Below are 14,517 nucleotides of genomic sequence, written 5' to 3'. Positions count from 1 at the left end.
CCTGGGCCTCGCGGGGCCCCCCGGCTCCCAAGCGGTAGCGGCGGCGTTCAGGGAGTTTGCAGAGCGTCCCCTGCGCATGCGCAGGGGACGCTCTGTCACTTTTGGGGGGATTTAAGTATCCCCCCGATATTTTTAGCGCGTTTTTAGATTTTTGTGCACATCTGGGGACCGCCCCACATGTGCACAAAACACTCCCTCCCCTCCAGGTGCCCCCAATGTGCGGAAATAAATATCCGCACACCAGGGGGCAATTTGGCTATTAGATATATAGATGTACACTTCCCATTATATACATCATTAGTTATGATGATATAATAGATTGCCATAAGAGACACTTGAGCCGTCAGCACAGGAGTTGTGCATACTCCTATTTTTGTTTAAAAAGTCAACTCTAATTTTGGCCATCTCTAAATAACTTACACCCTGATTTGAATGGTCCAGGCTAGCCCAATCTCGTCAGTTCTCAGAAGCTAAGTAGGGTTGGCCTGGTTAGTACTTGGATGGAGACCACCAAGGAAGTCCAGGGTTGCTACACAGAGGAAGGTAATGGCAAACCTCCTGAGAACATCTCTTGTCTTGCCAATCCTATGGGGTTGCCATTAGTCAACTGTAACTTGATGGCACTTTCCTCCACCACCACCGCCAAGTAACTTACACATCTAGCATTATCTCTGTCTGTCTTGCAGATATACAGGGAGTGGGTCCTTTCCCAATGCTAAGAGAGGATATTACTACTGAAATAACTCTTACCCCTTTAGGTTCTATCCCTTTATATATAAGTTGTAAATGTGGTACTGTGATGGCAATGCAGTGTCTATGCTGAACCATTTCAAACAGTTGATATGGGCTCACATGTACAATTTTTATTATTTTCCAAAAACCAACTAGAAAATTGATATACCAGAGTTTATCGGGGAAAAGTCTAAGCTGCAACCCTTCTCCCTGGCATGCTAGTTTTCTGTGCATAGATTTTTATGTGCAGGAACATTTAAATCACATGTAATCCCTAACTTTGTGACCTTCAAGTGGTATACCCCAGATAGAAGTTTATTGCTCTAGTAAGAATTAAGCTCTAGGCACAAGGCATTTCCTGAGGATTAATGATCAACTGGAGCCTTTTCACTTCCCTTCTGACCATGACCCATCATTAATCCAGAGGGGGAAAATGGACTTCAGTTATTGTTTCATTTTTTTTCAAATCCATCCCCATTTTTTTTACCTGCCTGCAAAAAGGAACTGAGGAAGCAATGACAAATTGCAGGGAAAGCAGGCAAGCTTCCTCTACAGATACCCTAAGTGGCTCTATATTTTTGTTGTTGCCAAAATGCTATTTAGTCATTTCCTTCAGTAACGGCCCCTTGGAGAATCATTGCACATCATCTCCACCCCTGCCACTGGCAGCAGACATACATTAAGGAAACTGCTCTGAGGCTCCTGGTTCTGTATGCCAATCGCAGAATACTGTAGTTAGGCAAGGGTTAAAAAGATCAGAGCTTTGGGTTCCTTTCAACATACCATATCCTGTGAGAAAAGTGCAAAGAGAACAGAGAATTGGATACAAACACGTGCTCCTCACATCAGAACGCAAGGCGTCCTTTGAGTGTAACCCTGTCCTACAGAATGATCTTGTGTACTTGAAGTAGTGTTGCCACAGTACCCAATTAATCCACAGCAACACATCCCAAGAGAATCATTTAAAGAGAATCAGAGCAATTAAAGAGTGAAGAGACCTTTTAAAATCATTTAGTCCATTTCATCTGACCACTTACAGGATTGTCCCTGAAGAGTTTATTCAGACACAGAAGTCCCTGGCATCACTGTGGTTGTACAAGGATGACTATCGGAAAAGAAAGTCTCCAAAAATATTTAAGCCATCTTAATTCAGCTTTCTAGAAGCTTATTTCCCAAGACTTATACATTTTGTAAACAGGTCTAGTTTTAAACTTTTGACTGTTAAAGTGCTAGTGTCAAGTGGTAGGAAAGAATTCAAAGAGCACTTATAAAGAATGGTAAAGGCACAGAGCTTCAAGTAATTAAACCACCTTCTCAGTTCTGTGCTGAAACAACAACATTCAGCAATGAGGCAAAAAATTTTTTGGGGGGGTCTTTATTAGCAAAGCAAAGACAAGTAGTCATGCAGTACATTAAAGAGCCCAGTGAGTGCCGCTTCCCTCCAGGCTTCTAGTGTCCTGTCCCCACTGGTGGATCTCCTGATGGCACCTGGTATTCTTGGCCACTGTGTGACAGAGTGTTGGACTGGATGGGCCATTGCCCTGATCCAGCATTGGCTTCTCTTATGTTCTTATGGATAGGCATATTGGGCAAACAGGTAATTGTCCAAAGGATTGGTAGGAAGAAATCTACCATGTTGCACTGGTTTCCTGGCTCTACTCCACTGGTCTGCCCCCTGACAACTCCTGCAGGCCCCGAAGAGCCCAACCCCGCCAAGAGCATTGGCAGCAACATGAGCCTCCACACTCATCTAGGATCAAGGGAGTTTGGTGCAGCCAGCCGAAGAGGCCGGGCGCCTGGCAGCCACGAGGCCAGGTGAAGCGGGTGAGGCACAGGAGCAAGCTGTCACTGCTACTGGCTGGGGCAGTGGAACAGCCTCCACATGACCCGGCGCTGACAAGTTGGCCTGTGCCCAGCCCTGCACAAGAGGCAGGCGTCCAAGCCCAACCAGCCCAGCAAGTGAGGGAAACCTTAGGCCAGGAAGAGGAGGTGCCTCCAGGGCCTGCAAGACCCTGACAAGACACACAAGCCCAGCAGCCCCACTCGGTGTGTAGGCTTAAGGAGAGGGGTGGGGCTACTGTGGGATGGGCGGACCCAGGAGAGGAATATAAGGAGGGAAGCCAGATGGGTGAGGAGGATTCCCCCTGGTAGCTCGCGCTGTCACATGTCAGAGAGAGGGAAGCGACAAGAGCACCAGATGGGCAGGTGGAGGGCAGTGATGTAACCTCCTCTGCCTGCCTTTGATCTGAGACCTCTGGGAATCTTGCTGTAGGGTCAAAGGGGGGGTGGGTGGCCCAAGGGGTACCCAGGATGATGGTGTCTGGCAAGGAGCACGAGGCGGAGGTGCGTCACAACTACTGGGAATCAGGACTGTTCTAAGCCAGCACAGTGTAATGGTTAAGAGCAGCAGACAGTGGCCGACCTTGGGTCAGCCACAGTTCTCTCAGAATTCTATCAGCCTCACCTACCTCACAAGATGCCTGTTGTGGGGAGAGGAAGGGAAGGTGATTGTAAGCTGCAAATTGCATAAACTGTAATGCCAGCAAGGGCAAGGCAGCTCTGAGATACCAGGCAGATGCACAAGAGGCGGTGGCTGGCTCTGGGTCAGCAGGTCGCTGCTTCAAGCTTTGCTGATCAAGTGGCAGCAAGAGTTCCTTTGCTCTCTCTGCTCCTGCCTCCTCCCCTCACCCACCATAGTAAGCCCTCTCGTATTCAATACAGCCTGTCTGCATGTTCACCTGGTCTCACTGTGCATTGCCTCTTTCAACTACTGTGGAGGTCACTGAATGCAGAATAAGTGGTTGAAAGTGATCTTAGCTGCAGTGTTCAAATGAGCAGCCTTTTGCAACAGAACCTGTTAGCCACAAGGTATAGATAGGAACTGTCAGTCTGGGGAAAGTGATGCTCTGTATTCTTGGTGCTTTTGGGGGGGGGGGGAAACAGTGGGAAGGCTTCTAGTGTCCTGGCCCTACTGGTGGACCTCCTGATGGCACCTGCTATTTTTGGCCATTGTGTGACAGAGTGTTGGACTGGATGGGCCATTGCCCTGATCCAACATTGGCATGAAAAAATTAAGTGTTGTGAGAAATCAGGGCACTAAGTCTCCATATCAATAATGCTCACTGTAGAACACTCAGTTCAGTCCTTACTTTAACATGGAGTCAAAATAATGTTAGATATTTAGCTTTTGCCTTAACCCTGTAAGTCCTCATCTCCACCTGACACAAAAGTATAGGTATGTGTAAATGGATATTCTCCCCCATGCTAGGTTGTCTTTGCTCTATAAATGTCAACTGTAACCAACTTGAGGCAGGGATCTGCTTTTTGCTTATAATGTTCCATAAAGCACTCCATACACCAGTGGCATTATACAGGGTGTTAACCATGGAGAGGTCAGTTTATGTTCAGCTGCAGCTATTCCCAGTTAGTCCCAAGTTCAATCAAGTTAATTTCCATCCAACAAGAAATTCTTGCTTTTTTGAATGTTGGCAAAACACAGCACTTGACAACAGAAACACTTCTTTGAAGAAAGCTGTGAGAAATCCCCACAACAACTGAGTTAACTGCACATCTGTTGAGTGATGTAGAGTGTGAGTGAAAACGCCGTTGGAAGAATTTATGACTGCAGGTTGGCTGTATCACCCACATAGCTGCAGCAGAGGGCACTGTGGGTTATGCTGTGAAGAACAACAGGCTGAGGGACTTTGGATCTCTGCTCTCCATGCTGACACCAGCCTCCTCCCAGACTTCAACAATACAAGATGTGAAGTCTCATCACAGCTTCGACTTCATCCTAGACATTGCACAGCTCTTGCCCCTTCCCCTCTCCCTCTGTGCAGTCTCCACTAGGATTTCCGTAACGTCTCCTTAATGAAGGTACTTCTTGGAAGGTTTTTAATGAGAAGCTAATCTGAACCACCTGTTGAGAAATACCCTGAAGGATTAGAAGCCTACAGATGAGTTACATCAGAAACTTAGAGCTATGAGGAAAGGGCTGCTCCCACTGATGGGACGCATGGCAGGAAAGGAGGAAGGTTGTGTCTAGCAAACCCAGTTCTCCCAATATATTTGTATCAAATTTTGCTAATTAAAGAGAACTAGAAGTACATGTGGAACTGTAGAAATAGCTGCCATTCCTCTTTTCCTGGAAATAGGCATGTCCAGAGACTTGTATCCAGAAAACGTACAAGGGGCTGGGGTTATGTCTACAGGAGCCTGAAACACTCTGCCCCACAGACAGCAATTAACTTACACTAAGTGCCGTGGGCCCTACTAATTAGCACCCATTTGTCTTTGAAAAATTGCTGCTACATATAAGTACACATCATCTTATTCTGTGGATGGCTTTTTGTTGCAAGTCACTAGACTGAAAACTGAACTAATTCTGCAATATGCACCCCTTTTCTTGGCACCTTTGTTTAATGGACTTCTACAGTGCATATACACTTCCGTGAGTGCTGCTGTGTTCATATAACATAACATCCAAGACATAGACAAATATGTCTCCAGATCTGGGACTGAAAAACTGAAAAGGAGTTACTACAACCTACAAGATTCTCAAGGCAGACCAGATATCTGGCAAATCAAGGCATTTGGTACAAAGTATTAACTAGGATGGCAGAACATCCTTACATTGAGAACAATGCCTGCAATTAACAATTACGTATTTTTAATTGCCTCTGCTTGTTTACACTTCTCCCACACATGTCCCAGATGTTTTAATACCCCATTCTTCGCAAATTCAACAGGAACACTCAATCTCAAATCTGACATAATGGAGGATTTCTGAAATTAACAAGCTATTTCAGAAACAGCTTTGCTTGAATTAGAAATTATGCCCAGAATTCGCAGCAGAGCACAATGTGATCACTACTGGATATCTTAAACTCATCTGAACTTCTTGCATCTCAGACAGCAACACTATATAAATATCACCACTGTCCAGGCTGTCTCCCAGACTTTTCTGATAGTCAGATTGGTGCTACCCTTCATTAGACCAGAGCATTCCATCATCCTAGTATACCCGAAAGTTGCAACAATCCTGTCATTATGAGAAAAATGTGCTTAATCATTTCTGCTGATGTTAAGATTGCCGGGATTATAATGGCTAACATTATCAGCTATGCCAGTTTAACCTGCTGCCACATAATAAAACATCAAATATGCAATGTTACCTTTGCATCTACCATAAATATTTACACCCAAAGTCAGCTGAAACATGCCAAGCCCTCACATTGTCAAGGGGCCTCTTACCTCTTGCCGCATTGGTTTGATGTGCTGATGATCAGATATCCATCTGGGAGAAAATTCCATCCTCTGCAAACGTTTCTCCTGAAATTAGGGAAATAAGTAAATACAGATGAGAGCCAGATGTGCTACAGAAGCTTTCCATTAAATGCATCTATCCTCAATTAGTAATAATACAGGCTATGATAATTTTCACTGTACAAAGGGATTTGAATTCCTTCCTTGTTTATTCTCAACTGATCTATGCAATCACAACACATTTACTAGAACAGAATCATGCAAAACTTCCCAAAGAACAGGAACCAGTGTTGACATGCCGACAGACAAGATGTTTAACATACTTTTCAAGAGCAAGGCTAAAAAAGTATAGATTCCAAAATGTCAGAACATTGCTGCGATTAGGAATTTTCCTTGAGATTCACAATCTCATAGAATTATTACACTGAAAATCACTAAGAGATCATCCAGTCAACTCCATCTATTTATGACAGTTTCATCTGTTTATTAGCCTTAAGCCCACATCCCAATCATCCCATGCTATTTGGAACATGAAAACAAAATGGGTGCACCAAAAGAAGAGTGCATATGTACCTACACATATGGGTCATGCCAAATACCCCAGAATAAGGTAACCCCTTCCTTGTATCGGTGCCACTCTGATCTAAGGGGGGGGCAGAATACCATATACACTGGGACACTCAAAAGAGAATGGGGTAGCTGCACTCAACCTGCTCCCTAAACCACCAGTCATGGAACCACCTAATTCCCCCAAACAAAATAGTTCTTGTTTATTGAGGCCCTACAAAAAAAATGCATAAAGAATTCATACTTTTCAGTATATCAATTTCCTCTCTTGCCCTGGCACTCAAATTTTACAAATTCATTTAAGACAATTTCATTACTCTATTCTAACAATATATTTTGAATGATCCAAACACAGAATCTCAGTCCTGGAGTCTTTTTCTTCATACTTCCAATAAGTATGCCTGCCACAATACTTGAAGGTGCCTCAGCTGAATCAAATATTCAGCCTTACCTTTTGTGCAATCATGTTGCAGATTTCTGGCAGAAAGTCTTCACTGAGGAGCTTGTAGAGCTGTCGCTCTCTCAAAGACGTTCTCTCTCGGAAGCTCTCTGTGACCTGCTTCCACTCCTCTTCTGTCTGACACAGCAACCACCATGTTCCATGACCTGGTCCTTGAGAACCATCCATAAAACAAACCATGTCAGGGGTATCCTTGACCTTGGAAAAACACATTGTTCCTTACAGGCATCACATTTCTTGAGCTTTCAGAGCTCTCATTTTTGCACACTACTGTATAGTAATGTTGTTCTATATTTCTGACTATTTTATTTGGTTAGCACTTTACAACAACTTCATATGTTGCAGACTCACAGTATAGTCCATATTTCCACTTCAGGCATTTGAACCACCTACATTTTCTGGATTTTTACCCACAGTCACTCAGTGGGCTTCATGGCTGAGGGAAGACTTCATGGAAGATCTATTCATGGTTCTACTACAACACTCTAAAACTCTATACATCACTGGTTTTAGATGCTAGTGAAAACTTCAATGCTGTGAAATTAAAACCATGGATAGAGCAATTGGTCAGCACAGTGTCATACTGAAATCCCAACTGGCTTACCAAAGCCAGTCTTTTCCCGACAGCTGCTCTGTGCTTTCTAAATTTTCTTGTCATTTTAAAAAGACAAACCATAACTTTCTAAAAACGTGTGCTGTCATATAAACAATTTCCCGTCTACCAAATACACCAGGCAGTGTCACATAATATTTATATGTAGAAGAATTCAGCTATAGGATCAGTCAGAGACTGGGTGTCACTTACCCATATGGACATGGCATCATCATAAAAACTATTGCATTAGTGAGAATATGGGAAATATCTGATTTCCTGCAAACTGGGTGTCTCTTCCAATCATGCTTCCATATCTGAATGCTGATGCAACATAGCCTTTGAAAAATCTTTTTGGGGGGGGGGGGGTTGCCCAGGCTTCTCAGCTGATACTTACAGGGGAAAATTCAGTCCAGTGCCCTTAGGGCTTTTTTGGGAAGGTGGGGCTCAGCTCAATAGCTAGACAGGATGGAAGAGATGAGGAAAGAAGACACGGTGCCTCCAATAAGCTCAAAAGCTGTACTGCCAAAGAGGATGAACTAGCAAAGAGGATAAAGACTTGCTTCCCTCCTGCTATGACGGAGAGCCCATGTATGCCAGGGAGGATTCTTTGTGTGCTATTCTACCCCATGACAGAAAGAATGTCAACATCATGACATTAGAGAGTCAAAGGTCTCCCGTGCTGTAACAACTAAACACCAAATCTGTTCCTGCTTCTTATTTGTGCAGAATAAAACAGGTAAAAGAAAGAAGGGACAAGCAGGAGACCTCCCTTAAGAGCAACATTCTTAAACATAACTCTTGTCCATTCCTTACCATTTCTCATCTGTGCCTCATGCACAAGTGCATTTTCTTCTGCCTTCTCTCTACAAGCAAAAAAGAAATTGTTAATCCATTACTTGAAGCAAATTTAAATACTGAAATACACCTAGTGCCAACTGACACAGATGCTCAAACAGCACAGTATAATCTAATGCAATTTTAACATTGTAAGGCAACCTGAGGATAGTCTATATTCCCTTTTCTAAAAGCCTAACACAATTCTATACATGATCAAAAACTAGTTGATAAAATAGTTGTAAATTCGTTGCTACATGAAAAACCATTTATATGATCAATGGCATTTAAATACCACTAATGGGACCATTTCCTTTACTACTTACATAAACAACTGCCACTAGGGTTAGACCACCTGTCATATTAACTCCTAAAGGAGATGATTTTAAAAAATCAATACTTCTGATCGTTGTATACCATGGTGGTAATCTTACTAGTATATGGGGAAGAGTTATAACTTCCCTGGTTTACTGCTATGGAGGCAGGCAATTGATAAAACTCTGGTGCCATCTATCCTCTTAGCACTGGTGGCATTTGGAAAGGTCAGAGTGCCCTGAAAATTTGGTTATTGGTGGCCTGTTTTATTATACCGCTTACTGCAGACCTAGGGAGCTATTACAACCAGGTATTAAACAGAGCTAACCATACTTTAGCTAAACACATACAGTTTGAGACACCACAGGTAAGGGAGAAATTATCAGATTTTAATTAGACTTCTTTTGTTTGGATTCAGAATGCCCTTCATGCACACATTCATCTCTTTTACCACTACGTTTTCCCTACCTTACTTCTCTTTTAGTTCACAAAAGTGCTATGTACACTCAAGGTATTAAGTACCAAAATAAAGTAATAAAGGTTTGCATTTGGACACCAAGATCTCTTAGATGAATATTCAAAGCATGTGCCTTTGTTTTACCTCAAGAGATTCTCCTCCAGCAATTTTTTCCGTTTTGGGGGTCGTCCTCGTCTTTTCACTACTTTCCCAGGAATGCTTGGAGTGCTTGCCTGTGTCCCACTTCCCCTGAAAGATATTGAAGAGTTACAGAATAGCTACAGAGCACAGCAGCAGCAGTCGGCAAGAGCAGAAGGGTAAAGAAAGAGCCGTGACAGCAAAGAAGTACTGGAACAGCTGCTGCAAGCCAAGCGAGATTAGCTCCGAAGAGGATAAAGGAAAGAGAAATGGCTGTTCCAAGGCCACCCTAGCAGAGGTGGAACCAGTTCACAATGTTTCTCGTGTAGGATAACAAAAGTCCAACGCATGGCCTTTTGAGGGTCTTAAGAATTCTGTCACCGCAGGCAAGGTGGGCACTTAATGAAATTGCTGAGTGGCCGGTTTAGAACGGATAAAAGGAAGTTCTTCACCCAAAGAGTGATTAACACTTGGAATTCACTGCCACAGGAAGTGGTGGCGGCTACAAGCATGGACGGCTTCAAAAGGGAATTAGATAAGCATATGGAGCAGAGGTCCATCAGTGGCTATTAGCCACAAGGTATAGATAGGGGCTCTGGGGCAAGTGATGCTCTGTCTTCTTGGTGCTTGGGGGGGATCAACAGTGGGAGGGCTTCTAATGTCCTGCCCCCACTGCTGGACCTCCTGATGGCACCTGGTATTTCTGGCCACTGTGTGACACAGAGTGTTGGACTGGATGGGCCTTTGGCCTGATCCAACATTGGCGTCTCTTATTTTCAAGGGAGGCCACCTGTAGTTACTTGCCAGGGCATCAGGCCTTTGCAGATGACAACAAAAAAGGCATCAGGCCTTTGCAGATGACAACAAACTGTACCTACTCTGGATTTCATTGCTCATCCAGGACTGTGCCATTCTCTCAGCTTCTGTGCCTCAGCTGCACAAAGGAATAACAGTCGCCTAACTCACAGGGCTATTCTGAGGGCATAAAAACTGCAAGTGACAGGTATTAAGAGCTATTCTGAGGGCAACCAGCATAAAAACTGCAAGTGACAGGTATTAATAAATAAATAACAGTAGTAGTGATCAGGAAGTTAGTGAACAGTGCTAAGTCTGTAGCCTTTGCAAGAACTAGTAGTCTTTAAAACCACTATGTCTCCCCCAAATTTGTTCTCCTTACCCCTTACCTTTCTGAAGCCAGCTCTCCATTTGGTTTGGCTGGTTCCTCTTTGTACATTCGAGTGCCATAGAAATACCAGTAGAGGGCACCATTGCTATCCTCACCCAATGGTTCCACCCGGAGGCTATCTGCATCCAAACCCTGTGTTTGGAAGTACACATAAGGGAAAAAAATCATTGACAAGCAACAATCATGTCATAACAAACCACACCAACACTTGCTTCCTAATACCCCTCTAATGCTAGAAGCAGCATATAATTATTCTCAGGCACGGTCCCGTGCAAGCATTAATGTGAAAAAAAGATAATGAAATTCCTTTTCTCCGTTGAATGCCAGCTCTTGGGTTCACGTTCTCTTTCTTCTGATATTTTACTTCTTAATTCTCATGACAGAGATTGACAAATAGCACTATATGCATGAAGCAGTCTTAGAACAGTTTTGCACACATGACTCAACTAATACATCCCCATTCTGTCAGCCCAGCTTTCTTCCTGCTTCTCAGTATCATTGTCCCTGTTCCTTCACCCAGGAATGTAAAACTGATTACAAAATCTGGAGTTGCTAAGGTATCCAGACCTCTGCTGTCAAAATGTGACCAGCTAAGTCAATCAATTTACAGATTCGTGTGCTATAAATATATTCATGAAAAAGACTCAGTAAAGCTTGGTCAAAGTGGACTCTTGTGTCTTTAACACCAAAGCAGCAGCTGGGCTTTCCCTTCTCTAGTGTCAAAATTCTAAAGTTCTGCTTGGCTTCAAAGCAAGCTATAGGCAGGTGCATCTTCTCCTGCCACAGTAAAAAGGAACCTGAAATTGCTTAACATCACCTTGCAAGCAGTTATGAAAGGGCCTCTTCTGATATAATGGTTGCCTGCACTGGACTGTTCTGTGAATCATTCCCATAGAGGTATCACATATGGAAAATGGTAGTTAAACTGGTCATCCATTTAGTCTGGTGTGTGTGTGTGTGTATGAGAGAGAGAGAACTGTTCATGAAGAATCTCCTGATTCTTCATGATAAATGCTCACTTTAAAATTGACAGAGACATCAATTATAATATGCTGTTTTCCAATGGATTACCCAAGGGAGGTGATTCTGAAAGTTTTCAGTCTACTACCTGTTGCATGAACACTGATTGACAGAAGTCACCATTTATTTGTAATGGCAAGCTATATGCTGAGGCATTATTGCTTCTCCATTGGTCCACATTTCTATGTTGTTGTGACATTGTGGTAATGCTTACCACGACGTATGGGAAGAGGCTATAGAAGACATTCTCGGTGTTATTGCAGCTGTTACTGTGAATTTATAAGTGGATACTGCCTTAATAGGGGCCACTTAGAACGAGACTCAACAGTGAAAAGGAAACATTAAATGGAAACTGTCACAAGGACAGGCATTTACTGCCCTAAAAGGCCATGCCTTCCTTACGCAGATGTTTAAAATAATGATTTGTTTTTCAGGTGACAGTAATTTTTAACTGTGTTCCACAGTGATGTTGGGAATGATGGCAAAAAGTAAGTTATGCCCTTTTTAATTCATCCCCCATCACAGCTATTGTGATAATCAGAAACCACTGATGTGCAGTAAAGGGTTTCCATCCCCACACGTGCATATCAATGCCCAGCTACCAAGGAAAGGAGGGTAACAAGCCTCCTAAAAACTAAACCAAGTGTTGCTACCATCCAAAGCATTCGTTGTGTGTACCTGCCTTTAACACACTGCTGAACTGTGTGAAAATGAACACTAACAGACAACACCAACACAGGTAACTAGGTACACAGTAAGGTAAGAGAGTTTCCAAAGTGTTGATATTCTGACTGGCAACCAAGTAGAACCAAGGGGACAAAAAAGACCTTGTCTAGCCTGGGCAACTTCACTTCCCAGCAGACTGATTAACCTATTAAAACCAAGACAGTCATTTAACATCTCCATAAACCCCCAAAGACTCTTCTTTAACAGAAAACAACTTCAACACACACACACACACCTTATTGTAGGGATGAATCAGTAAGAATATCTCTGTGGGTACAATTTAAAAAAAATCAAAGCAACAGAGGCAATACACAGCAGCATGCTCTGTTCAGGATGGTTTGTATACCCAATTACCTCCAGTTCTCCAAGCTGGAAAGGTATAGAACTGAAAGTTGTCCTGCAGGTGATACTTCCTTAAAGTAGTTGTACATATAATGTAATTCCTTCTTGGTAAAGAATATGTTCCCATCCCCTTTCCATACTCTCCTTCACACACACCTTGAGCAGGTCAAAGACATCATCAGCATCAAGTCGGTAATCACAAAGGCGGTGAAGGATTTCCACACGGGTACGCAATGGCAACTCCTGGAACGTAGATTCTCGTAAGGGGTTAGGCTTTCCTTCCTCCAGCTCCCAGCGGTAGTTGATGATATCCTCAAGGTAGCCATGAAATGTCTGAGATCTAACAAAGAGAAGACCCATATAAGGCACTGCACAAACTGAAGCAAATAACCAAAGACATTCTATGAAATGTTTTTTTTTTAAATCCCCCTAATACAAAAACCTTTTGGACAGGCAAACATTTAAAAGCTGACCATATTCTTTGCATAGAGTCAGCAACACGCTCTGCTTCTTTTAGACAAAGGAAAAAAAGAAAGAGTTAAGATGTCTTCTGATGTAGTATTTTCATCCTTTCAGGATTATTCCCATAAAAGAATGGTCAGAGCTTGTCATTCAGAAAGATTATTACTTATTCATGAATAAGAAAATTCCAAGGTGGACAAAGGGTAATGAACTAAAATTATCAATTTATTAGAAGCTATTAAAAGTAGGTAGGCCTAGTAGCCTACATAAATAAATAGATAACTATTTTGGTGTAGTGGTTAAGTGTGCGGACTCTAAACTGGGAGAACCAGGTTACACTCCTCCACGTGCAGCGGCTGGATGGGCAAGCCATAGTCCTGTCAGAGCTGTTTCTCTCAAGGACAATTCTGGAAAGAGCTCTCTCAGCCCCGCCTACCTCACAGGGTGTCTGTTGTGGGGAGGGGAAAGGAAGGAGATTGTAAGCCGCTCTGAGACTCTGAGTATAAATCCAATCTCTTCTTTTCTTTTTATTTACGTTTGCACTCAGAAGGAAGTGTTTCTATTCTTTACCCTCCTTTGTCAAACAAGCATGAGTGTCAAAAATTAAACTCAATACATTTATGTAGAGTACTACATACATTTTAGTACTTCAGTGGTTACTTAAGAAGTCTCTCACTGTGGTGGTATTTATTTATTTATTGCATTGTTCTGCTTATATTGAATATGATTGGTTTGGTGATACAGTGCTAGGAGTTATTTATGCATGCATACAGCAAGGGTTCAGCAGATGTATATGTCATGGCCTAACTCAGGGGTGTCAAACTTAAGGCCCATGGGCCAGAAGCAGCCCGCCCATGGCTTTAATCAGGCCCGTGGCTCTTTTATTCCCCCTCCTGCCTCCCCCTCCCTCCATCTTGTCTTTGCCTGCTTCGACAGGAAGCTCTTCTGGGCTTGCAAAGTTACAAAGAAAATATGGAATGGATTTTCCCATTAAGGTCTCTGCATGCAGACAGAGTACTCTGGGATTGTTTCCAACAATAGAAATAGTGCTCTGGGATTGGAATGACGGCCCCTAGCAACAGAATCTGTGTTCTGGGACTGGAATTACAGGGCGCAGAGTGGAATGACAGCCCCTGGGAGTAGCAGCAGCATTCTGGGAATGGAATTCCACTCTGGGGGCCCTCATTCCAATCCCAGAATGCTTCTGCTACTCCTAGGGACTGTCATTTCACTCTGGTGGCTATTATTCCAGTCCCAGAGTAGTCTATCTGGGCCCAGAAACCCTAATGGGAAATCCATTCCACATTTTCTTTGCAGCTTTGTGCTGCAATGTATTTCAGTGGAGTGGAGCTCAAGAAGTTTCACTTTCCAGTGTTTGTATAGTTGAAGTTGTTGCTTGCTGGAGTTGTTTCCTTGCA

General features: G+C 43.1%; 1 protein-coding gene across 1 annotated transcript in view; it reads right to left on the bottom strand.

Annotated features, from left to right (window-relative positions):
- The window catches only part of CECR2 (cat eye syndrome chromosome region, candidate 2), an 87,549-nt gene that overhangs the window by 40,167 nt on the left and 32,865 nt on the right, over positions 1-14,517 (bottom strand). The window contains exons 3-8 of the mRNA XM_015417167.1: positions 12,794-12,977; positions 10,548-10,681; positions 9,370-9,474; positions 8,436-8,482; positions 7,016-7,188; positions 5,986-6,063 (exon numbers count right to left, since the gene is read on the bottom strand). Of these exons, the coding sequence (XP_015272653.1) occupies positions 5,986-6,063; positions 7,016-7,188; positions 8,436-8,482; positions 9,370-9,474; positions 10,548-10,681; positions 12,794-12,977 (721 nt within the window). The remainder of the gene's footprint in view (positions 1-5,985; positions 6,064-7,015; positions 7,189-8,435; positions 8,483-9,369; positions 9,475-10,547; positions 10,682-12,793; positions 12,978-14,517) is intronic.

Source organism: Gekko japonicus, unplaced genomic scaffold (genome assembly GCF_001447785.1).
Source record: "Gekko japonicus isolate JY-2015 unplaced genomic scaffold, Gekko_japonicus_V1.1 scaffold1297, whole genome shotgun sequence".
In the NCBI taxonomy this organism is placed as follows: domain Eukaryota; kingdom Metazoa; phylum Chordata; class Lepidosauria; order Squamata; family Gekkonidae; genus Gekko; species Gekko japonicus.
The sequence above is the reverse complement of the archived record's forward strand: the minus strand, read 5'-3'. Positions and strand labels throughout refer to the sequence as shown.